This window comes from Lycium ferocissimum, unplaced genomic scaffold (assembly GCF_029784015.1).
Source record: "Lycium ferocissimum isolate CSIRO_LF1 unplaced genomic scaffold, AGI_CSIRO_Lferr_CH_V1 ctg7641, whole genome shotgun sequence".
In the NCBI taxonomy this organism is placed as follows: domain Eukaryota; kingdom Viridiplantae; phylum Streptophyta; class Magnoliopsida; order Solanales; family Solanaceae; genus Lycium; species Lycium ferocissimum.
This window is the reverse complement of record NW_026726880.1, coordinates 7,233-34,140: the sequence shown is the minus strand read 5'-3', so window position 1 is coordinate 34,140 and position 26,908 is coordinate 7,233. Positions and strand designations below refer to the sequence as shown.

The 26,908-nt window shown below is 42.0% G+C and overlaps 1 protein-coding gene and 1 non-coding gene across 2 annotated transcripts; one reads left to right on the top strand and one right to left on the bottom strand.

Moving 5' to 3' along the window:
• Nucleotides 1-19,201: 19,201 nt before the first annotated feature.
• LOC132045683 (small nucleolar RNA R71) lies at nucleotides 19,202-19,306 on the bottom strand. Its single transcript, XR_009412505.1, has one exon. It is a non-coding gene; the product is annotated as a small nucleolar RNA R71 (small nucleolar RNA).
• A 16-nt stretch (nucleotides 19,307-19,322) lies between these two features.
• Nucleotides 19,323-21,041, top strand: LOC132045682 (uncharacterized). Its single transcript, XM_059436255.1, has 4 exons — nucleotides 19,323-19,386; nucleotides 19,509-19,634; nucleotides 19,827-20,155; nucleotides 20,424-21,041. The coding sequence occupies exons 1-4, from the start codon at nucleotides 19,323-19,325 to the stop codon at nucleotides 21,039-21,041; spliced, it is 1,137 nt and encodes a 378-aa protein (XP_059292238.1).
• The last annotated feature ends 5,867 nt before the right edge of the window (nucleotides 21,042-26,908 follow it).

Here is a 26,908-nt window from a genome sequence, read left to right as displayed (position 1 = left end):
CGGACAATCAAAAATATTACGGTCCGTCAAATGGACCGTCAAGTAGCCTAACTAACCAGACCTCTCTGTGACCATTTCACAGTGGATGAGCCACAATTTGATGGGCCGTCAATTATTTTGTGGTCCGTCAAAATTCCCATCCGGTAAACTTGCTCTCTTTGATTTGTTTTAACCTCTATTCCTTCCAATTCTTACTAAGCATAAACTTAACCCTTCATATACGTAACATAAACATGCTTAGTGTTATGTAGCCTCAAAGGTAATCCTAGTCCAAGACTAGAACAGCTAACATACGACAAATCTTATCATTCAAAACTACGAGGTGTAACACCAGATATGCATCTATACATAAAACACACTACGAAAGCACTCGTGGCCTCAGAATTCCCAACAGAGGTCTCGTTGACCGAGTCAATCCCCGACACCTCAAAATTGACTTCCCAACCCAAGTATCAAAATGCACCTGAGTGCATTGAGAACCAAAACAAATATATACATAAGTTCTGAACGACCATTCGGACCTCTCGAAATTGATGGATTCTGAAAAAAAGTTTGTTTATCCAAAAGTCAACTACAAGTCAAACGGTTTTCACTTAAAAGCCAACTTTTTCAAGAGTCACATCACAACTCACTCCCATGACAAGGTTGTATTAGAGCACTAGGTTAACCATTCTATGAGTAAAAGAGCATGTCTAGTAAAGTCTTGTGGATTAGTACGATGAGTTTCGTACTTATCTGCGAGAGGCTATGGGACATTTAGGAAATTTTACCTTCTTTCATTCCTTCGTACTACTTTATTCAAATTAGTATCTGTCTTTGTCTAATTGGTATCTGATCCACTCCCATTCTTTCACAGATGGTGAGGACAAGATCTACCATCACGAGGGACGAGGTGCTTGAGATCTCTACTGGGGCAGGCAGCAGAGGACGAGCGCAGGCGAGAGGTAGTGGCCGAGATAGAGGCCGTGAAGATGCACCGGCCAGGGGTGGGGCCCCTGTGGCTGGATAGAGGTGAGAAAGTTTAGCTTCTCCAGAGCATCAGCACGAGGGTCACAGCGCCGAGCCCGGGAGGTGAAGGAGGGCGGACTCGACTCTCCCCGATGCCATGTCCCCGGACAGGCATTCCAGGATATCATGGCCCGTGTGCTTATTTATCTTAAAGGCCAGCATGCCGTAGGGGGTGGCACTACTCTAGGAGTTTCCCAAACTCGAGTGGGGTTACGGACTCCCGAACAGGGCCAGACTATGGGGATGCATCCTGCTACTGCTATGGCCCCGTGTTTAGGTGGTTTTCCATCCCCTGAGAGTGCTCTCAGACCTGTGATAGTTCAGCCTTTGACCGTTGAGGATCAATAGCTTGTTGGGAGGTTCCTGAAGATGGAGCCGCCCAAGTGAGGATGCTTATGAGTTAGTTATAAAGATGCATGAGAGGCTCTATAAGATGCGCATTGTGGAGTCTCATAGGGTTGACTATGTATCATTTCAGTTTTGCGTGACGTGAAGACTTGGTAGAGGAGTTTTATCGATAGCAGACCCATGGGTGCACCTCTACTTACTTGGACCTTGTTTCACCAGGCTTTCTTGGAGAAGTATGTGCCGCGTACTTTGAGGGATGAGCATGGAGATGATTTCCATCATTTGCAATAGTAAGGTATGACCGTGTTAGAGTATGAGGCCAGATTTCTATTTTTGGCTAGGTATGCTGCTCAGTTGATTCCCACGGAGGAGGAGAGGATTCGTAGGTTTGTGGGTGGACTTGTGTATTCACTCCATGTTGCTTGTCTCTAGTTAGTATCCTTGGGATCTTCATTCCAGGTGGCTATTAATCATGTTGTGAGTGTCGAGTCTACCAAGACTCAACCTTCGAGAGAGTCTTATGAGAAGAGGCCACGACATCTTGGTGGTTGTAGTGGTTCTAGCTATAGAGGCGGGGGACAGTCATCCAGGTATTATCATTCAACCCCCAGCCGCCCTGTTCAGTTAGCATTATAGGCTTTGTCAGGTGGTCCTTTTAGACCCAGTGGTTATGGCGCTGGACAGTCCCATAGTGGTTCTCACTCTCATCCAACTGACCGTGGCGGTCCCTCTAGTTCGTCGGCTTCCGTGCATCGGCCTCCAAACCCAGAGCTTGCTATGTTTGTGGTGATTCTGGCCACTTTATGAGAGATTGTTCCAGATCCAGATAGAGTGGATTTCAGCAGGGTTCCCGATTCTAGACTCTGAGGGCTCCGACACCATCTAGTGGTCGAGGTGGTTCGTTAGCCAGAGGTTGTGCTCAGTCAGGCTGTGGTAGGTCTCATTAGTCCTGGGGTAGATACCAGTCTGGTTGAGGCGGTTCTCAAGCCTCTAGATGAGGGGTACAGCCAGACAAGAATGGCCGTGGTGGTGGTCTTTGCTATTCCTTTTCGAGTAGATCTGATGCAGAGGTCTCTGATGCAATGATCTCAGGTACTGTTTCTATTTGTCATTGACCTGCTTTGGTCTTGTTTGATCAGGGGTCTACTTTCTCCTATATATCTACCTATCATTCTATTGGTTGGGATTTGACTTGTGACCGTCTTGATGTGCCTATTCATGTATCTACTCCGATTGGAGACTCAATTAGTGTTGATCAAGTCTTTCGGTCTTACTTGGTTACTTTTATGGGGTATGATACTTCGGTAGATTTGATGATATTGGATACGGTAGACTTTGATATTATTTTGGGTATGACTTGGTTGTCACCGTACTATGTGATCTTGGACTGTCATGCCAAGACAATCATATTAGCCATGCTTGGGATTCCTAGATTAGAGTGGAGGGGTACTACGAGCCCCGCTCCGAAGATAATCATTTCCTCTCTCTCTGCGAAGAAGTTAGTTGACAAGGGGTGTTTGGCTTACTTAGCCCATGTTCGTGATACCAGTGTTGACTCTCCACCCCTTGAGTCTGTGCCTATATTATGTGAGTTCGTGCCTATTGTATGTGAGTTCGTGGAGGTCTTTCCTTTTGATTTGCCGAGTATGCCACCCGACCGCGACATTGATTTCTATATTAATTTGGATCCGGTCATGCGCCCCATTTCTATTCCTCCCTATAGGATGGAATGCGCTGAGTTGAGGGAGCTTAAGGAGCAGCTACAAGATATTTCGAGTAAGGGGTTCATTAGATCGAGTGTCTCCCCTTGGGGTGCTACCGTCTTATTTGTGAAGAAGAAGAACGGTACGATGAGGATGTGCATATATTACCGTTAGTTGAACAAGGTCACCATTCGTAATAAGTATCCCATTCCTCACATTGATAACTTGTTCGACCAGATTCAAGGTGTTTCAGTATTTTTGAAGTTTGATTTGAGCTCAGGCTACTATCAGCTAAAAATTCAGTAAGATTTTTCTGAAGACGACCTTTAGGACTCGTTATGGTCAATACGAGTTCCTTGTGATATCATTTGAGCTTACGAATGCCCCAGCTGCTTTTATGACTTTGGTGAATGGCATTTTCAAGCCATATCTTGATTCCTTCGTTATTGTGTTCATTGATGATATCTTGGTACATTCGAAGAGTGGGGAGGAGCATGAGCATCATTTGAGGATTGTTCTTGGGTTATTGGCGGATAAGGAGCTTTATGCCATGTTTTCGAAGTGTAAGTTCTGGCTTGAGTCTGTGGCATTCTTGGGTCACGTTATGTCTAAGGAGGGGATCATGGCTGATCCAAAGATGATTGAGGCCGTTAGAGATTGGTCAAGGCTCACTACTGTGACTGAGATTCATAGCTTGGTAGGGTTAGCCAGCTATTACCGTCGATTTGTGAAGGGCTTCGCTTCTATTGCTTCTTCGTTGACTAGATTGACTCGAAAGGAAGTTCCCTTTCAGTGGTCTGATGCTTGTGAAGAGAGCTTTCAGCGGCTCAAGACTCTTCTGACTTCAGCCCCGATTCTGGCATTACACGTAGAGGGTAAGGATTTCTCAAAGATATTGTGATGTATCTCGCATTGGTTTAGGTGTCGTGTTGATGTAGGAGGGTAGAGTCATTGCCTATGCTTCCCATCAGTTGAAGATCCATGAGAAGAACTACCTTACCCATGATTTGGAGTTGCTAGCTGTGGTCTTCACTTTGAAGATCTGGAGGCATTACTTGTACGGCGTCTATTGTGAGGTTTTCACTGACCACCGTAGCCTTCAATACGTGTTTAACCAGAGAGACCTTAATTCTAGGCAGCGCTGATGGATGGAGCTCCTGAAGGACTATGACATCTCTATTCTTTATCATCTACGGAAGGCCAATGTTATTACTGATGCCTTGAGTCGCAAGGCAGTGACTATGGGTAGCTTAGCCCGATTGGTTGCTTCTGAGCTCCCTTAGCCATGGAGGTTCAGACTCAGGCTAACAGATTTGTGTGCCTTGACATCTCAGTTCTAGGCAGATCCTTAGCTTGTGTTGAGGCGAGGTCATCCCTCTTGGAGCAGATTAGGGCCCAGCAGTTTAAGGATGCCCGTTTGTGTATGATTCATGAGAAGGTTCTGAGAGGTGAGGCCAAGGAGGCCATTCTTGATAGTGAGGGCATTCTAAGGATCAAGGGACGCGCGTTCCTCGTGTTAGTGACTTGATTTATTTGATTTTGATCGAGGCCCATAGTTCGAGGTACTCCATTCATCCGAGTGCCACGAAAATATATCGAGATTTGAGGTAGCACTACTGGTGGGGGAGGATGAAGAGAGATATTGCAGATTTTGTGGCTAGGTGTGGAAATTTTCACCAAGTCAAGTATAAGCACCAGAGACCTGGTGGGGTGCTTCAGAGGATGCCCAATCCTAACTGGAAGTGAGAGAGAATTTCCATGGATTTTTTGGTGGGTCTTCCGAAGACCCTAGGTAAGTTTGACTCAGTTTGGGCTATTGTTGATCGATTGACTAAGTCCGCTCATTTCATTCCAGTTCATGTTACTTACACTGTAGAGAAGTTAGCCAGGATTTATATTCGTGATATTGTGCGATCGCATGGGGTCCTTATTTCCATTGTTTTGGATCGAGTTTCGCAGTTTATTTCCAATTTTTGGAAGGCTTTTTAGACAAAGTTGGGTACTCAATTGGACCTCAGTACAACTTATCTGATAGGACTATTCAGCTGCTCGAGGATATGTTGAGATCATGTGTCATTGATTTTGGTGGTCATTGGGACCAGTTCTTTCCCCTAGTGGAGTTTGTGTACAACAATAGCTACCTTTCGAGTATTGATATGGCGTCGTTTGAGACTTTGTATGGTAGGAGTTTTCATTCTCCTATTGGTTGGTTTGATGCATATGAGCATCGCCCGTGGGGTACAAATTTGTTGAAAGAGTCTATGGATAGGGTGAATCTTATTTAGGAAAAGCTTTTAGCAGCTCAGAGTCGACAGAGGATGTATGCGGACCGGAAGGTTCGGGACTTAGAGTTTAGAGTGGCCGAGCAAGTGCTTCTGAAGATCTCACCCATAAAGGGTGTTATATTATTTGAGATGAGGGGAAAGTTGAGCCCAAGGTACCTTGGCCCATTTGAGGTTCTCCGTAGAGTTGGGGATGTTGCTTATGAGTTGGCGTTGCCACCGGGCCTGTCAAGTGTTCATCCGATTTTCTATGTGTCCATGCTGAAGAATTATCATTCTGATGGTTCCTATATAGTTCGTTGGGATTCTATGTTGCTTGATGAGAATCTGTCTTATAAGGAGGAGCCTATAGCGATTCTGAATAGACAGGGTAGAAAGTTGAGGTCGAAGAGATTGCTTCGATCAAGGTTCAGTGGAAGTATCGTCCTGTTGAGGAGGCTACTTGGGAGACCGAGTCCAATATGCGTGAAAGATATCCCCAGTTGTTTGCTGATTCAGGTACTTTTCCTTATTTATACGCCTTGTCACTCGAGGGCGAGCGATTGTTTAATTAGTATCTGATGTAACGACTCGATTGGTCGTTATAGGTCCTGACAGTCATTTATGATTTGGTAGTGTGTCTGGTTCGGTTTCCAATGCAAATGGGAGCGTTTTGGAACTTGGGTTGGGAACTTGGCTTTAGGCCATTGGGGGTTGACTTGGTCAAATAGACCTCCATTGGGAAATCCGAGGACACGAGTGAATTCGTAGCACATTTTTATGTGCGTTTGCATGCTTGTTTGGCATTTGTGAGGCCTCAGGTGATTGTCGGATTTCGGGATGACATTGGACAAAACCAGAATATTCTGGTTCTGGTGTAGGTGTTGTTGTGTTACCATAACCCCTGTAGCGATCACGCTATAGCGCCTGGGGGACGATAATAGCGAACTAGGAGTTTTGGTGGTTAGCCGCCGTAACGGGTCATGCTGATTTTTGGTGAATGCCGCCATGGCGAGCCACTATGCACCACAACACGTGCGCTGTAGCGGTCAACCGCTGCAGCCGTAGTCGAGCAGAATTATTTCTCTTTTCTCAAGTCCAATCCCTTAAACCCTGTCACTTCTTCTCATCACTTTTCTAAGCACTCTTTGGGGGAATAGAGCTATTTGTGGATAGATTCTTCTTGGAGGTAAGATCTATGATCCTAGCCTTCATCATTTGCCTTCTTAGATTCCTATTTCATGCTTAGAATCACTAAAATATAGATAGAGAAGATGAGTCTTGTGTTAAAATTCTTGAAATGGATTTAGACTTCTAAAATAGAAATTGGCAGTCAATTTGACTAGAATAACCACAGATTTTGATGAATTCCTTGTTGTTAAGCTTATTTCTTCCATTATTAATGGTTAATTTGAGGATTGAAGAATTAGGGTTCATACCCAAATTTAGGGGTTTTGCTTTAAATCCGTATTAGGCTTAATCTTGAGTTGTTTTGGCAAATGGTTAGTGGATTTGATCACCTAGAGCTTGAATTGCATGTTCCATCTTTCAATTTCTCGTTTTACCCTTGTGGGCCCATTTCCCCAATTTCCTTGGGTTAAAATTTGACCTTGCTAGAAGTATAGAAATATGGGTGTCATTATTCATCGTTTTTAATATAGAATTCGATTATGAATAGACTTTGAGTACTTGGAGGCATTACAGAAAGGCTAGGCCAAGGTGTGATGGTTCGAGGCTCCTATTCGGCTTTTCAGGTAGGTTATGGCTTACCTTTCGGTTAGCGGATTATATGTATAGTTAGTGATTGTTGGAGTAAGCATGTAAACATTCGGGTATGAAGTTAGGATGTAAGACTTAGGTTGGTATTGTGGTGACTTATAGCTTGTTGCCTATTGTGTTCCATTGTGTTGTTGCTTATTATAAGTTGTTGGCTCGCCGCTACGTGATTGATTCTAGAGAGTTGATGCTTAGTGATTACTTGTGTGTTGGAAAGCATATTTATCATGAATAAGGTTGTTGGAAAGGAAGTAAGGATTATGATATGGTTCTTGTGAGTGAGATTTGTGTCCATGTATGGCACCATTGATTATATATTCTTGATGCCATTGTTATCATGCATTCATTCACACATATATATATATATATATATATATTGTTGGCATTGTTTGGGACTTATTGATTGATTCTTGGTGATATATGTACTTGATAGTATTTCTTGAGATGTGGATCGAAATTATAGCAGACTTGAGGTGATTGATTAGACTTGGTGGTTTGGTACTGGATTCGATAATTGGATTGTGTTGAGTTTATTCTGACTGTGAGCATGCCTACTTTTTCAGTCTCTTTCTATCATATATGATTTTCTAACTATTGTCGGCCTATGATGCCTACTCAGTACGTGTTGTTGTACTGATTCTACCTTACTTTATTCTTTATGATTGCAGAGTTTATGATCGGATCGACTTCTGCCCTCGTGACTGAATCCCGAGGCCTTCTGATTAGTATTCCAGGGTGAGCATTGGATGGATTCACTGCCTGGATGCCTCTTCTTAGTTACTTGTCTTATTTGATATTCTGAGACAGTATTCCATTTTCGGATATCTATTCATATTTAGACTTATAGTATTTTTAGTAGTGGCTCTTGTACGGCCTTAGACAGATTCCTTGGAATTGATGTATTATTTTCGCACTTATTCACTATCTTTATTTTTATCTATGTTTGAGACTTATGCTCGTTGCCTTGATTAATTCATTGTGGTTGAATGAATGATTTGGGAAAGGGTTCACCTACCAAGGTGGGAAATGGTAGGTGCCCGCACGATTCTCCAAGTTAGGGCCTGACACTGCAACTCTCTTGAGCCTGCTTTTGTGATGGATGATGGAACATGTTGATAGACTTGTTTTATTGATCATGTGTTGCTCTGTGTCTATCTTTTCTCCTGTCTCCTTTTGATAGAACATGTCTGGGAACCTATTTCATTTACCACGCGCGCGTATTTTAACAATCATCAAAACTTAAGCATACTAACAAATTCCCCCTTTTTAATTATGACAAACTTCATGTTCTTCAGACTATAGTATAACCTATTTGAATATTGTGAACACTAAGCTTAAATCAGGTTAGCATAGTAGGGTCATAAGCATTACATAGGATACATCTTCCCCCTTTGACATCATTAAAAAGTTGTGTCCGTTCAGTTAAGCATCAATTGAATATAATAATGTTAAATTCATGGCCACGGGGGCTATCACATATGCACAAGATAGGATCACATCTCTCAATATTGTATCTAGTTATAGGATTCATATCACACACAATCCAAAGATTGAAAAAGCAAGCAATTTTATTAGCACCCTGAAATACATGTGCAATCATTGATCACAGAAGATAGTACAGGCCAGTTAGACATGATAAGTAGGACATAGAGGGAGGATAATGGATATTTGACTGGAGCAGGGGGGTTCCAACTCAAAAAGGACTTAGATTTAGCATATTTCGGTCATCTGTGCAATTTCATCCACACCATTATTTAGTTGTCCGAATCCACCTGTGCCTTTTTGTTTAGATGGGTAGGTGCAATTTCTGTAGCTGATGGTCCTGCTTTAATTAATTTCTTACTCATGTCTTCCCTATTCTTTGTATCGTTGGCTTCCTCCAATTTAGCCCCCTAAATAGTGGATTCCTCCTTTTTCTTTTGTAGTGGCATGACAAATGATTCAGTTTGACAATCAGGGTAGGGTTTGTGTCTGTAGATCCCTCACTCCTTGGAAAATTAATTAGTACTGGTGGGTGGCGCCGTTGCCGGGGAATACGGTTTTGAAATTGCTAAATAGTATTTGCTTTGATTGAAGTCTTTTGCTTATTCCATCACATCTTGTTTGCTATTCTTTGTAAACCAGGTGAACATGAATCAGAATTAGCAAAACCAACGTGCTGGTAACTAGGGGAATCGATTGAATAATCAGGCGAATGAATCTGTCACGACCCCTGCTAAGGCCGCGACTGGTACCCGAGGCTGACCACCGAGCACCACCCGTTCTATTGCTTGTCCTGCCTTTATTCATATTGCTTGTCAATTATAATTATGGAAAACAACTTTCATTTAAAACATATTTACTTATATAAACATAGGCCCTTTAGGCTGCCAAAATAATATATATACGTATGCTTACATATACATGAAGACTATGGAACCATACTACCCACACATACGTATCTACGAGCCTCTACTAGAACACCGAACATGTGGACGAGACAGGGCCCCGTCATGCCCAAAACATCTAGATAAAATAACATCTCAAAATAGCACCTCCGAATAAAGGAGGGCTTCGCAACTCGCCGATAGTCCCTATGAATCCGCACCGTCTCCCCGTCTCTGCAAGTGGGCATGAACACAGCGTCCAAAAGAAAGGACGTCAGTACGAATATTGTACTGAGTATGTAAGGCATGAATGAAATAAACATAGTAGGGAAGTCCTAGTGGCACAGGACGAGGACATAACCTTGGACTGGATACATTTATTACATATAGCATATCACATAAGCTATCATATGGTATAAGCATCATAATATCATACATGCATTACCATGTCATACATACATTTCCATCATTAGTTCACGTCTGGGTACCCATCGTGTGCCGCCCACCAGTGGTGATCATGTCCGCCCTTTGCTCGGTACGGAATTATATCAAAGACATCCGCCCTTTTCTCGCACGGTGGTCGCACGCAGCCCACTGGTGGTGGCCATATCATAATCTCATTATCATACATACTATGCAGTTGTCATCAAAGCATTTATACATATAGATATATACCATATACTCGCCACCATATATTTTATAGGTACATTGTAGGCTAGCATCAACATACATGTCATAGATTTGCAAGTATTAATGTCTTATAAGCATATCATGGCTCTATCACGATTTAGTGTCATTACATACACATATACATGCATATATCATCATATAATATATGGGAATTCATAAGCATCTATAGTCGTGTCGGGGTGACATAAGGTCGTGGAACCCCGATTACGTTATGGAGCAATCGGATCATCATATCTCACCTTGAAGGGACTAGAATTTTAAGGTGAGTGTTCACAAGAAAAGAACCAATGGAATCTTACTTAGAATCATTTACTTCATGGCGTCATTTCTTACTCTAGGATTCTTTAGATTTAACTCATCATCGTCAATTATTGTGCCCGAGCCTTACCTCTTTCTTATCTTATACATATATAGCTCCCTATAGTCATAGGCTCATCGTCAATACTATCGTGCCGCTAATGTATATCTCTTATCTCTCTCTCTCGTATGACTATTTATGAACGTAGGCCCTTAGTTCTTCGGAGTTTGGAAGATTCGTGGAGACGGAGGAAAAGTCATGCCTTGGAAGGAAAGAGACTAATCATCACAAGATTGGTTTATCAACAAGGATTGATAGCAAGGAGTCATATGAAGGCCATTAACTTTATAGAAATCTTACATCGTAACTTTAGGATCTCTAGACTTGGCTCATCATCACATTCATGTCATACACCCCATTTCCTCTCATGTAAGCTCTTTACTTCGCCACATACATATATATAGAGAAATCATAGGAAGATAGGAGGGTTCATACCATAGGATCATGCCTTAGAAAGAAAGGTTGAGCCTTACATACCTTTGTCGTTTACTATTCGGTTACTTGCTCGTTCTTCTTTAAATGCTCGCGTCTTTACCTTCAAGAGGATTCGTATCGCATTAGTTAGACAATCATGAGAGCGCACTTATTAAAGCTATAGAAATTTGGGCAAAGATCTCCTTTGTTTATACTACTTTCCGCCATATTTCATATCAACTTCCATCATTCATAATAATCATTACAATATCGCTAACAACAATCGTCATTCATTCATACGATTCGCATTTCATAATTCACCTCAATTTCCCATAATTATGACTAAAAATCCATCGTCGCATTCTTTCGTATCCAATACTCATTTCATGTTCTATAGGTCATTTATAACACATTTATATCATCAACATATTCATTTCCATGATTCAATTCACTACTAATCACTAATGACAATATTCATCCATTTAATGACCCATTTGTGGTGCTCTTCTACAATCAATGAATCTCAACTTAAAAATACTTCAAATAGCATGTAAGGGTCATGAAACTTACCTTAAACAATAGAGGAACAAGCTTGGAGTGGTGATTCACCCTTAGCACCAAAACCCTAGTTCATCTCTCCTTGGATTTCTTGACTTGGATGACTTTTAATGGGTTTCCTTCACTTGATTCTCTTGATTTCTTGTTGTTGATCTTAGATTTCTATGGTTTTCTCATGGATGAAATGTTTGGAACACTCTAGAGGCTTCTTGTGTTGTGGAGGAATGAAGGGGAAATGAAAATGAAGTGGAAGAAAGTCCCTTATATAAAAATGCAATTCAGCCCGATGGGAATATACGGACCAACATACGGTCCGTATAAAATCTATCGACCGTATGTTGGACCGTATATCTGGTCCAAAGGAGTTATACCTTGCTGGGCTGGATCTACGGCTGAACATACGTCCAAAGATATTTTATACGGCCGTATGTCCGGCCGTATGTCTACCCGCTTTCCGAGTTTTGTTTCGTCGCCTCGTTTGATCTCCGATTCTTATGGAACCTTCTTAACACTTGTTCAACACTTCAATATCATTCTAAGGGACATTATAACTCTTTCTCAAAGGGCCATTAAGACCTCATCGACTTAATACTCGAAATTCTTATCCGATACTCAACATATGACTCGCTTCTCTTAACAACTTTCTTTCCTTACGTCTAATGTCTTTGGAAATCTTAATTAGAGTCATCACGTACTATTTCTTACTTGTCCAAACCTCGTATACATCGTACCCCTCATTAGTCTATTCACTGTACGCTTAAGGGGAAATTTTCAAGGTGTAACATTCTTCCCCCCTTTGGAACATTCGTCCCCGAATGTTAAATCATCGGGAATTCTAGAAAAATTTCACCAGAGTTTCCCCTGTAATATGGCGATACCATCCTGTCACAACAACCCATAATATCATTGCCTCACAGGGCTATAACACGATCACATTATAAGTTGGCCACACACGACCCATTTACATAAAAGAAAGGCATATATACCTGAAAATCTCGCTGCATCATCTTAACTCCTTCCGGAAGCTGGAATTTATGCGGACATTTGGATCTCATATTTTCTTTCGCTTCCCATGTCACTTCCTCTCGATTACTGTTTCTCCACAAAATCTTAGCTGAGGCCATTTCTTTGTTTCTAAGTCTCCGTACTTGCCTACCTAATACGTTTTCCATCATAAGCTAACTTTTCTGTCGCTTGAACATCACTTACAGGGACGATCCTAGCAAAATCTCCAACACTTGTACGAAGCATCGAGGCACGAAAACTGGATGGACTAACTCCAAATCAGGGGGTGAATCCAATTCGTAAGCCATTTGGCCTACTTTGTGCACAATTTCATAAGGTATAACATGCCGGGGACTTATTTTCCTCTTTTTGCTAAATCTCATAACACCCTTCATTGGCGACGCATAAATACTAGCAAGTTACATAATCGTTCTTGAGCGATTCGTGTACATACTCCCATACATATACATGCATCCCTATCCGTATTCATATTCGTGTTCGTAGCCGCATTTTCATTCGTACTCGTATTCATCTACATTTTCACTTTCATAGCATTTCTATATCCATATCATTTTTTTTTTGTACTTGCGTTCGTATCATATACATATCACATGCATTACATTTGCTTAGCATATTCGTACTCATATAGATTTCATATACATAGCATACATATATACCCGCCACGAGGGTTCGGTGTTGCACATAGGCGCGTACACATATATAGGTCGTAGGCATCTTTGGCATCGTTCTATCGTCATTTATTTCACCTATCTTTCACATCTTGGGGTCTATCGTTCAATCTCTATACTTGTGTTCTCTCCCCTCGCTTCCCCCCTTTAAGGGTTTTCCCTGTACCATTTTCCAATCCGTTGCTTCGCCTTCAGATTTTGATTTCGTATTTACATACCCCTTACTATACTGCATCTTAACCAGGCCGGCTAAGGCCGTTTCCCATGATTCATAACTACGATAATTCGTGCATGATGTCTTAACATACTCGCCCTATAGTCTCGTAATCAAGTACCACAACTGACTTAGTAATCCGAACAAGGATGTATTTTACTTAGCTCATCTGGCAATTATAAGTCGATGTCTAGATTCGCTCCAATTAACAACCTTTGCCCCATGGATACGTTCCCAATAGTATTACGTCTAGTTACACCACTATTGTCACCTGACTCTTTGTCACCTGACTTTCCTCTATACCCAAAATTCGCTTATAGCATCATCCTTCCCTCTTGCTGCCATTTCACGTTATTCCGCTTTTCTTTGTAATCGGCTTGTAGTAACCGCAAATGCATTCTCCCTAAAACCCGTCATCTTGTTTCGCTTTATTTTCAAGGGTCTGAGTCTCATGTAACACTAATACCTCTTATCGCCTCATACTTTTTCTCACTCTCGTTTTACTCTCAACGTTGGTTCCGAACCCAATCATACTCATGTCGTACCTCATCGTTGCTAAAAGCCTTACTTCCTCACCTTATCATCGTATGGTAACTCGCAATTCATAGTCACATTTCTCTCTCCAACTTATTCTCTTATATACTTTACTCATTCCGTCTTAGTGGAGGATGTTCGTAGGAGATGCCTTTTTCCTTTCCTCATAATACGGCTTATTCTTTAAGCACGCATACTTCGTATATTTCCTCTTCCTTCCATGTTCGTACTTAATCCTCTACATTCTTTCCTCTTTAATTTACCATATTATCCCCCTTTTCATAATCAATCCTTTATTCCTCTCGCATGGGATCCTATCCTTCACTTAATACCGCTTTGTCCTTTAAAGCATATCACCCTTGTACACTCCGTTCTCAATCACTCATTTGCTGGTCCTCTCTCCTCTTCACGACAATTACCGTCTACGATTTATGCGCCTTCCTCTCTCTCTCTCTCCTTTTTTCCTAAGAAAAATTTCGTAGGATTTCTCTTGTAAACACCACAATTCCACACCTGCACATATTTCAATAAAAACACGTCTCATGCCTTAATAGGACATGTATCGGGACACACATAATACGCAACTCCGCAACATAAGATTACTTACCATTAAAGGCCATAAATAAAGGGGGCTTGTCTCATAAGTTGTGCCTGCACACTCGCCCAAGAGTCCATTATATATCTATTCATAACATATTACTGCTATCACACCTCCAATCAACTCACTTGTAAATCACGATTCTAGCTATCACTAGGTCACTAGTAGTTACTGTCATCTCAGATTGTTGGGTTGGCTCAAATTTCTCTCGTTAACACAATTACCAGACCCGGAGTAATATATAACAACGCAGAACCCGAATCAATCGGTACATATATACCATAGAGGGTTAATAAAAATATACCTGGGTCAACATCGGAGAGATACTCAAGATTCTGTCGCCCAGCTACTGCATAGGTATGATGCTGGGATCCACTCAAACTGGGCATTCCTCTTCGATTTTCATCACCGCCATCTTGCTCGCGCCCCCGCCTAGGTGGGCGTAATGATGATGAAGAGCCAGCTACCACTCCCGTAGACCGGACCTTACCTTCACCACGTAGCGATGGGCAATCGCGCCTAACATGGCCTGGCCGGGCACAGGCATAGCAGACATCAGTCCCCCGACGGCACGGTCCCGAATGTAACTTTCTGCATTGACTACATCGTGGCACAGGTGGCCTCATCTGGCTCGAATCGCCCCTATTCCGAGAATTAGGAACTCTGATACTCTGGGGTGGCCTAGAATTAGTAGACTCATCAAATCTGGGTCCAGGAAACTGTGGAGGAGCGCTAGTTGGTGAGCGAACCGAGTGCCTGGAGAATTGTTGTCTCGGAGCGCCCCTAAACTCATGATCAAACCTTGAAGAATTAGCTCTTTTCCTCCGACCCCCGTTATCGTGGTCCATATTCTGCCGCTGAGCTTGGGCGGCTACTAACTGAGTCAGTAAGAGAATGGCCTGTCTCATCTCTTGGACCCGAAGTATCGAAGAAGGGACGGGTGCGAGAGCTAAAATTGGGGCTTCCCCATGATCTTCTAAAGCGGGCGAGATACGCGGAGTCCGCGATAGGGCCTCGTCTTGGGGTTCACCCTCCCTCACATTCGTAGATGGCCCTTGTTCCAGCCCTTCTGCAATCACTGTCTTGCCCTTCTGGCGGTAGTAGCTTTTCCTTTCATCGACTTTCGAAATCATAAACGCACCATTAGGAGGGGAAAATCTTATAACGTGGCTCTACCGCACGATCTCATAAGAAGAAAGATGGTCATTTTTCCTAAATGCCCTGTAGCCTCTTGTTTATTAGCGTGGCGCGCAACACACCATAAACAAGACTCTACTAGACACGGCTCGTAGACACTTCCTAGGACTGAACTGCTTTCCGATACCACTTTGTCACGACCCGAACTAAGGCCGCGACTGGTACCCGAGGCTGACCACCGAGCACCACCCGTTCTATTGCTTGTCCCGCCTTTATTCATATTGCTTGTCAATTATAATCATGGAAAACAACTTTCATTTAAAACATATTTACTTATATAAACATAGGCCCTTTAGGCCAAAATAATATATATACGTATGCTTACATATACATGAAGACTATGGAACCATACTACCCACACATACGTATCTACGAGCCTCTACTAGAACACCGAACATGTGGACGGGACAGGGCCCCGTCATGCCCAAAACATATAGATAAAATAACATCTCAAAATAGCACCTCCGGAATAAAGGAGGGCTTCTGCAACTCTGCTGATAGTCCCTATGAATCCGCACCGTCTCTCCCGTCTACTGTGGGCATGAACACAAGCGTCAAAAGAAAGGACGTCGCACGAATATTGTACGAGTATGTAAGGCATGAATGAAATAAACATAGTAGGGAAGTCCTAGTGGCACGGACGAGGACATAACCTTCGACTAGATACGGATACATTTATTACATATAGCATATCACATAAGCTATCATATGGTATAAGCATCATAATATCATACATGCATTACCATGTCATACATACATTTCCATCATTAGTTCACGTCTGGGTACCCATCGTGTGCCGCCCACCAGTGGTGATCATGTCCGCCCTTTTCTCGGTACGGTGGAATTATATCAGCACATCCGCCCTTTTCTCAGTACGGTGGGTCGCACGCGACCTTACTGGTGGTGGCCATATCATAATCTCATTATCATACATACTATGCAGTTGTCATCAAAGCATTTATACATATAGATATATACCATATACTCGCCACCATATATTTTATAGGTACATTGTAGGCTAGCATCAACATACATGTCATAGATTTGCAAGTATTAATGTCTTATAAGCATATCATGGCTCTATCACGATTTAGTGTCATTACATATACATATACATGCATATATCATCATATAATATATGGGAACTCATAAGCATCTATAGTCGTGTCGGGGTGACATAAGGTCGTGGAACCCCGATTACGTTATGGAGCAATCGGATCATCATATCTCACCTTGAAGGGACTAGAATTTTAAGGTGAGTGTTCACAAGAAAAGAACCAATGGAATCTTACTTAGAATCATTTACTTCATGGCGTCATTTCTTACTCTAGGATTCTTTAGATTTAACTCATCATCGTCAATTATTGTGCCCGAGCCTTACCTCTCTTTCTTATCTTATACATATATAGCTCCCTATAGTCATAGGCTCATCGTCAATACTATCGTGCCGCTAATGTATATCTCTTATCTCTCTCTCGTATGACTATTTATGAACGTAGGCCCTTAGTTCTTCGGAGTTTGGAAGATTCGTGGAGACGGAGGAAAAGTCATGCCTTGGAAGGAAAGAGACTAATCATCACAAGATTGGTTTATCAACAAGGATTGATAGCAAGGAGTCATATGAAGGCCATTAACTTTATAGAAATCTTACATCGTAACTTTAGGATCTCTAGACTTGGCTCATCATCACATTCATGTCATACACCCCATTTCCTCTCATGTAAGCTCTTTACTTCGCCACATACATATATATAGAGAAATCATAGGAAGATGGGAGGGTTCATACCATAGGATCATGCCTTAGAAAGAAAGGTTGAGCCTTACATACCTTTGTCTTTTACTATTCGGTTACTTGCTCGTTCTTCTTTAAATGCTCGCGTCTTTACCTTCAAGAGGATTCGTATCGCATTAGTTAGACAATCATGAGAGCGCACTTATTAAAGCTATAGAAATTTGGGCAAAGCATCTCCTTTGTTTATACTACTTTCCGCCATATTTCATATCAACTTCCATCATTCATAATAATCATTACAATATCGCTAACAACAATCGTCATTCATTCATACGATTCGCATTTCATAATTCACCTCAATTTCCCATAATTATGACTAAAAATCCATCGTCGCATTCTTTCGTATCCAATACTCATTTCATGTTCTATAGGTCATTTATAACACATTTATGTCATCAACATATTCATTTCCATGATTCAATTCACTACTAATCACTAATGACAATATTCATCCATTTAATGACCCATTTGTGGTGCTCTTCTACAATCAATGAATCTCAACTTAAAAATACTTCAAATAGCATGTAAGGGTCATGAAACTTACCTTAAACAATAGAGTAACAAGCTTGGAGTGGTGATTCACCCTTAGCACCAAAACCCTAGTTCATCTCTCCTTGGATTTCTTGACTTGGATGACTTTTAATGGGTTTCCTTCACTTGATTCTCTTGATTTCTTGTTGTTGATCTTAGATTTCTATGGTTTTCTCATGGATGAAATGTTTGGAACACTCTAGAGGCTTCTTGTGTTGTGGAGGAATGAAGGGAAATGAAAATGAAGTGGAAGAAAGTCCCTTATATAAAAATGCAATTCGGCAGCTGGGGAATATACGGACCAACATACGGTCCGTATAAAATCTACTGACCGTATGTTGGACCGTATATCTGGTCCAGTGAGTTATACCTTGCTGGGCTGGATCTACGGCTGAACATACGTCCAGTATATTTTATACGGCCAGTATGTCTGGCCGTATGTCTACCCAGTTTTCCGAGTTTTGTTTCGTCGCCTCGTTTGATCTCCGATTCTTATGGAACCTTCTTAACACTTGTTCAACACTTCAATATCATTCTAAGGGACATTATAACTCTTTCTCAAAGGTCCATTAAGACCTCATCGACTTAATACTCGAAATTCTTATCTGATACTCAACATATGACTCGCTTCTCTTAACAACTTTCTTTCCTTACGTCTAATGTCTTTGGAAATCTTAATTAGAGTCATCACGTACTATTTCTTACTTGTCCAAACCTCGTATACATCGTACCCCTCATTAGTCTATTCACTGTACGCTTAAGGGGAAATTTTCAAGGTGTAACAGAATCAGATGAAGAAAATATTTTTGCCAATCTTATTCCGGAGGAGGACTATGCATCTGCTATTGTTCATCCTCGATATGGAGCTGCAAGCATAAAAATTGACTCCTTTCTATACCCGTTGTTGAAGCTTGAGGGCTATTTTTGGAACTCTACCCAGAATGACTCTCACGTCATTTGCAGAATTTTGTGGATATGTGTGCTAATCACATCCAAAACAACGTTCCACAAGATGTTATTCGGCTGAGGTTATTCAAATATTCCTTAGCTGGAGATGCAAGACCATGGTTCGAGAAGCTGCCCCGGAATTCTATTACTACATGGGCAGAGATGGAGGCAGTCTTTCTCAAGAAATGGTACCCTCCTAACAAGAAGGCTAAGATTCGTGACAAGACCTTTGAATTTAAGCAGGATCGGGGGAATAGTTATATGAAGCTTGGGAGAGATTCAAAGAGTATTTGCAAAAGATTCCGAATCATGGTTTTCCGGAGAACATATTAATGGAGAAGTTCTACCGAGGGCTGGATCCAGTGACGCAATCAGTTGCTAACAATGCAACTGATGGTTGTTTCATGAATAAATCTTACTGACGAGTGACCAACATGCTTGACAGGCTGACCACTCACAATCAGGCTTGGCACTCGAACAATGCTGACATTGTGCCTTACGGTAGTGCCATGATCCAGAATATGGTAAGGAGAATCTAGATACCCAGCAAACATTGGTTGAGCTTGCAATAAATGTTTCCTTGCTAACAAAGAAGTTTGATGAAACCAATATTAAGAAGGTGAATGTTTGTGAGGATGATGCAGGTATGCCGAAAGGGATGTACCTGACCCAAGAGGGTCCATTTCATGAGGGACCTCTTATGCATATTGAAGATGCTAACTATGTGAATAACTCTCACGGGGGTTATCAAAGATAGAACTACCAAGGTGGTTACCAGAATCAGAATCAATGGAGACCTCAGTAAGGTCAAGGTACTTATAACAACAATAACTTAGGGAACTACAATAATAATTATGGTGGTACGAACCAAGGGAGATACAACAATAGCAACAATTTTGGGAACAAGAGTTCCAATCCTTATATACCACCGAAAGGACAGTCAACCGAGCAAGGTAGTTCGAAGGTTGAAGCAATGCTTGAGAAGATTCTGGCAAATCAATCAAAGTCTGAGAGGACTTTATCTGGTCTGACAGAGACAGTGGGTTCCCATACAACAGATATTCAGAAACTCGAGTCACAGATTAAAGATATTTCTAGAGAGCAGCACCCTCCTAAAAAGGGAGGACTTCCTAGTGACACTATTCCAAATCCAAAGATGGGGGAGGTGGTGTAGATTGGGTGGTTGCCATCAGTACTAGGAGTGGTAAAATACTCCAAGGTGCTGAAAAGAAGGTTGTTGAGCTTGAGCCGATAGATGAAGAAGAAGAGGTGCAGTCTGAAGCACCAATTATTGTTGATGAGAATCCTACGGACAAGAAGGTTGCTGATATTCTAGAGATTTTAAAGGAGGCTGATGACAAGAGCAAGCAAACTGTGAAAGGGGCTCTCCGCCCTTTGACTCAGCTTTTCAAATCTAAACCTCCTTTTCTCAGAGGTTGGTGAAGAAGAAGGAAGATGCTAAGTTCAAAAAAATTTATGATCAGCTAAAGCAATTGTCTCTAAATTTTCCCTTCTTGGAAGCTGTCAAGGAGATGCCTGGTTTTCCTAAGGATTTGAAGGACCTGCTGACCAAGAAGAAAATGGTGCAACATGAAACTGTGAGTTTGACTCACACTGTGAGTTCCATCATTTCAATAACTACTGTTCAGAAGAAGGGCAATCCTGAGGCGTTCACCAATTTATGTTTTGTTGGGCACTATGATTTTCCTCGTGCTCTATGTGATAATGGAGCGAGTATTAACTTGATGCCACTTTCTATATACAAACAATCGAGTTTGGTAATGCCAAGGCCGACTACTATGAGGTTACAGATGGCTAATAGGTTTATTAAGAGGCCTGTTGGTGTGGTTAATGATATTCTTGTGCGGGTTGGTGAATTTATGTTGCTGGCTGATTTTGTGATCCTTAACTGTGTTGTTGATCGGGACATTCCTATCATTCTGGGGAGAACTTTCCTTGCTACAGGGAGAGCTCTGATGGATTCGGAGAAAAATGAAATCAAGTTCCGAGTCAACGTGAAGAAGTTACTTTTCAGGCTAGCAAGGGGATGAAGTTACCAAGTGCTTACGAGAGCATTTTGGTAATTGATTTGTATGATGTTGTTGATGAAGCGGTGGAGTTCAAGATGGAAGAAGAAAGTTTGGGTAAAGCTCTAGCTGGTATTCTTATGAGCTTTGATGCTGAAGACGTGGATGGTTATGTGGAGACAGTTAATTCGCTTGTTGGGTTGGGTTCATATTCTCACCACCCAAAGAAGCTAAATCTTGATGTGGAAATTAGAACAACTCCTCCAGCAAAGCCTTTGATCATTGAGCCACCTAAGTTGGAACTTAAGAAGCTCCCATCACATCTGAAGTATGAGTTCCTTGGTCAGAACAATACATTGGCAGTGATTGTCTCGGCCCTACTGACTGAGGAGCAGATTCTATAGCTTTTGGAGGTATTGCGTGAATACAGGCGTGCTATTGGTTGGACCATATCAGACATTCAGGGCATTCCATCTGGGATCTATGAACATAAAATCCAGTTGGAGGAGGATAGCAAACCGAGTGTAGAGCATCAAACGAGATTGAACGAGACTATGCAAGAGGTAGTCAAGAAAGAGATCATCAAATGGTTAGATGCTGGAGTGGTTTACCTGATTGCTGACAGTAAATGGGTGAGCCCAGTCCAATGTGTTCCTAAGAAGGGCGGCATCACAGTTGTGCCCAATTCAAACAATGAGCTGATTCCGACGAGAACTATAACCGGATGGAGAGTTTGTATGGACTATCGCAAGCTCAACACTACCACATGTAAGGATCACTTCCCTATGTCTTTTACTGATCAAATGTTTGATCGGCTAGTAGGGCATTCTTATTATTGCTTCGTTGATGGTTATTCGGGTTACAATCAGATTAACATTGCGTTGGAGGATCAAGAAAAGACGACGTTTACTTGTCCTTATGGGACGTTTATGTTCAGCCGGATGCCCTTTGGGTTGTGTAATGCTCCAGCCACTTTTTAGAAGTGCATGATGTCGATCTTTTCTGACATGGTAGAGGACTACTTGGAAGTGTTCATGGATAACTTCTCGATTGTGGGTGATTCGTTTGAGGATTGTCTTGGCCATCTGGGTCAAGTGCTGAAAAGATGTGAGGAGACAAATCTCATGCTAAATTGGGAGAAGTGCCACTTTATGGTGAAGGAAGGGATCGTCCTCGGTTACAAAATCTCTGAAAAGGGAATTGAGGTCGATCAAGCGAAGATAGATGTGATTGCAAAACTTCCTCCACCTATCTCAGTCAAAGGTGTCCGAAGTTTCTTGGGACATGCTGGGTTCTACAAGCTCTTCATCAAAGATTTCTCCAAGATTGCTAACCCAATGTGCAAGCTTCTTGAAAAAGAGGCTAAGTTTTTGTTTGATGATAAGTACCGGAAGGCGTTTGATGAGTTAAAAGAGCGTCTCACTACTGCTCCTATTATTGTTGCTCCTGATTGGTCCTTTCCCGTTGAATTGATGTGTGATGCTAGTGGTTTCGCAATAGGTGCTATGCTTGGCCAGAGGCACAATAAAATTATGCACCCGATCTATTATGCAAGTAGAACACTGAATGCTGCCCAGATGAATCACTGTGTAACAGAGTAAGAGCTGCTTGCCATAGTTTTTGCTTTTGAGAAGTTCCAAGCCTATTTGTTGGGGTCCAAAGTAGTGGTGTACACTGATCATGCAGCATTGAGATACCTTATGGCAAAAAAGGAAGCAAAGTCGCGACTGATCCGATGGGTGCTATTGCTGCAAGAGTTTAATTTTGAGGTGAAGGACCACAAGGGTACTGAGAATCAGGTTGCAGACCATCTCTCTCGGCTTGGAGAAGCTGGGAGACCTTCTGATGAGCTAGATATAGATGATGCATTTCCAGATGAGAGGGTGTTGGCTGTGTCAATGGAAGTGGCGCCGTGGTATGCTGACATTGCTAATTATTTGGTGACAGGCATAGTTCCAGAAGATATCAAAGCTTACCAAAAGAAGAAGTTCTTGCGGGATTCTCGGCAATACTATTGGGACGAGCCTTATTTGTTCCGAACATGCGCTGACAACATCATTCAGCATTGTGTTCCCGAAAGTGAAGTGATGGTGAGTCTAATGGCGTGCCATGACTCTCCTGTTGGGGGTCATCATACTAGTAACTGGACTGCGGCTAAGGTTCTTGAATGCGATTATTACTGGCCTACTATCTTTCATGATGCAAATCTATTGGTGAGGTCTTGTGATCAATGTCAGAGGCGAGGGAATATAGGCAGAAGGTAAGAGATGCCTATGAATTTTGTGATGGAGGTAGAAGTGTTCGATGTTTTGGGGATTGATTTTATGGGACCCTTTGTGTGTTCAGGTGGCATGAAATATATCTTGGTTATTGTGGACTATGTGTCGAAATGGGTAGAAGCGGTGGATTTACCTAACAATGAGGCCAAGATTGTGATGGGGTTCCTTAAGAAGAACATATTTACTCGATTTGGTACTCCGAGGGCTTTAATAAGCGATGGTGGTTCCCACTTTTGCAATAGAGCTTTCGCGGGATTGATGGAGAAATATGACGTAAAACATAGGGTGGCAACACCTTATCATCCTCAGACAAGTGGGCAAGTAGAAGTATCTAATTGGGCGATCAAGAGTATTCTACCTAAAACGGTGAATGCAAATAGGACTGATTGGGCCTGCAAGCTCGATGATGCTCTATGAGCATACCAGACTGCTTTCAAGACTCTGATTGGGACTTCACCCTTCAAGCTCGTTTTCGGAAAAGCTTGTCACTTGCAGGTAGAACTTGAACATAAGGCTATGTGGGCTTTGAAGAAATTGAATATGGATTGGGAAGAGGCGACGAAGCTAAGGTTTTTTCAACCCAATGAGATGGATGAATTTCGGTACTAGGCATATGAGAGTGCAGTACTTTATAAAGAGAGGATGAAGCAGTGTCATGACAAGAAAATCCTAAAGCGAGAATTCTACAAGGGTGACCTCATCTTGCTGTTTAACTCTCACTTGAAGTTGCTACCGGGCAAGCTAAAATCAAGGTGGTCTGGTCCGTTTGAGGTGGTAGGTGTTTCACCCCATGGGGTGATTGAACTGAAGTCCGGAGATGGAACTCAAACATTTGAGGTGAATGGGCAGAGGGTGAAGCACTATCATGGGATGGTTGATGGGGATAAAATTGTTGATCGATACCAGTTGAAGCACCTCAGAACGAATGCTGACCCGGTGTTCGCTGATAAGGAGTTAATGGGTACCACCGTCGTGCCGCGATGCTAACTCAAGCGCTTTTTGGGAGGCAACCCAAGTGTAATGTTTATCTTCTTTTTGTTTTTTGTTGAAACATATAGGGTAATGTTTGTTTTGGTGCAGGATATGATCAAGTTAGAGGAAAAAGTGCAAAAAAAAAAAAAATGACGATGGAAATTCTGCGCCAAATTTTACGGTCCGTCAAAATTTATGCGGACAATAGTACTCACTGTTACTGTTATACGATACATTATACGGACCGTCAAATGGAACGTCTAATGGTACAAGAGAAATCGGCTCACTGTGACGCGTTTATGCCAACATTTGACGATCGTAAAAATTTATACGGTCCGTTAAACGAAGCGTAAAAGTGTCACAGTTTGAAGGTTGCTTGTTCATTATCTCAGGTAAGTACCTGGACCGTAGAAAGGTCCATAGAACTTTCTGTGGTCCGTAAAAATAGTTGACGATAGGTTTTTATCTTTTATTTTTTTAGGCAATCATAGTATATGTAATGAAAAGGCGACTGGGTTTAAAATTTCCATAAGAAACCGTTCTAACTTCAAAATCCTCCACCTTCCCTTTCCCACTCAAACATAAATCCCTAAAACTCCTCCCATTCACCCCCTAGAATCACATCCCACTAACCACTCTCATCACGTCACTACTCCCTTCCGTTTATAAGTGAGTCCTTTCCTTCCCAAAAATTAACCCAGCCGTCTAAAAAAAAAATAGGAAGGGGAGAACAAGGTCCCTGTGTGAAGAAATTTTTATTATTTGTGCTTAACTCTCCATTCCAACAAGAAAGTCAGGTATGTGATTCTGTATTCCCATGATCTTCTCATTCAATTGGCTAAAGTAGTATGGGTTGATTATGTATTCCCATGATCTATCACTGGAATTTGTATTCCATAATTGAATCTACGTTGGGGGTGGGATTTGTGCAAAAGGTTGGATATTGATGAGCTCATAATGATGCTATGATGGGTTGGAGGGCATTTCGATGGTAGCGTTCAATTTTTTTGATTCAAACATTGTTATGCCCGCCAACTGTTTGATGAAATGGTTCAATCATGAAAATTGACAAAAAAGGGTGAAGTCTGAGTAACCCCAACTTTATATGAGTTCTACAAGTGTGTGGGATGTATAAGCATGTGTTTTGAATTGAAGAGTCAAGTGTAACACTAAAGACAAGAACTAAGTCGAGGAATTTTGACGACAAGGTTGACGGACCGTAAAAAATTTGACGGTCCGTCAAAAGTCCTCAATAGACATGATGTACTGTTACCATTTGACGGTAGGTTTGACGGACTGCAAAATTTCTACGGATCATCAAACTTAATCATCAAATGGTTCAACACAAACTAGTTCACTGTAACCATTTGGCGGTAGGTTTGATGGACCGCAGAAAATTCTGCGGATCGTCAAACTTCATCGTCAAATGGTTAGTAGTAAAATTATCTATTGTTCCCATTTGACGGCCAATTGTACGAACCGTAAAAATTTATGCGGCCCGTCAAAACATTTGACGCTTTATTTCTGTGCATAAAAACATTGCATTTAAAACATAATTTGAAGGTGATACTGACATGCTTTCCACAGGTATGGCTCCTAAGGTTCGAGGAGGTGCTCCAACTACTTCAAGAGGCAGAGGTAGGGACAGAGCACAAGGTCGCAGGGGACTCCGTGATGAGCCTGACCAAGGGGCCACTGGCGCAGGGGATGACGAGCCACTGGCAGCAAGAGCCACCCGAGCTAGGGGTGCTACTCAAGTACAAGTGTCCTCCCAGTCTGAAGAGGGGGGCACTTCAACATCCTCTAGCAGCTCGAAAGATGAAGTGGAAGCTGCCAGGCTGCGGAAAATCCGAATGAAAGAAAGATCTAAGCACAGCATCAGATTTTCTGTGCCAGGCTCCAAAGAAATATATGACCAGGGGCTTGAAGAGAAAGATGGGGGTGGTCCGAAGAAAAGCATCCATGAGGAGAAACGAATCATCTTAGATAGACTGGAGGGTTTTCCACGAATTCTTGCAACTCTCGACCACTATAAGTGGAACTTCCTTAGCCACCCTCTAGGTGAGTATATCGCGGCTCTAGTTCGGGAGTTCTATGCAAATTATGCTGCGGAGATCCACAACACCTTCAAGCTGGTTCAGCTTAAGAAGAAGAGACCAGCCCCGTTGGAAGAAGTGACAGTCTGAGGTTTGAAAATCAATATTTCCTACGAGACAATCAATTGTTTCTACCTTGGCCCTGACTATGTACCACCAAAGAACACGGATGAGCTTAAGTATAAGTTGAGTGGTGATCGACAAGACAAGCTGTCTGAGTTGCCTTGGGTTGCTTCTGTTATAGCAAAGGGTTCCCCCTGAATGGAGCAGGAACACCTCGTTACTTGTGAAGAAAGCAGACTTGTCAGTTGAAGGAAAATTTTGGTGGAGCGTATTGATCCACAAGTTGTACCCCACTCAGTCAGATAACACATTGCCGGTTGAGAGGGCCATATTGGTAGCTGCGATCATGTCAAAGTACAACATCAATTTGGGGGAGTTGGTGGTTCAACAAATTCAGCAGAGAGCCTTGACAAGGAGTTGTCATTAGCATATCCTTTCCTTATTACAGCGTTATGCTTATGGGCAAAGGTTGACCACTATG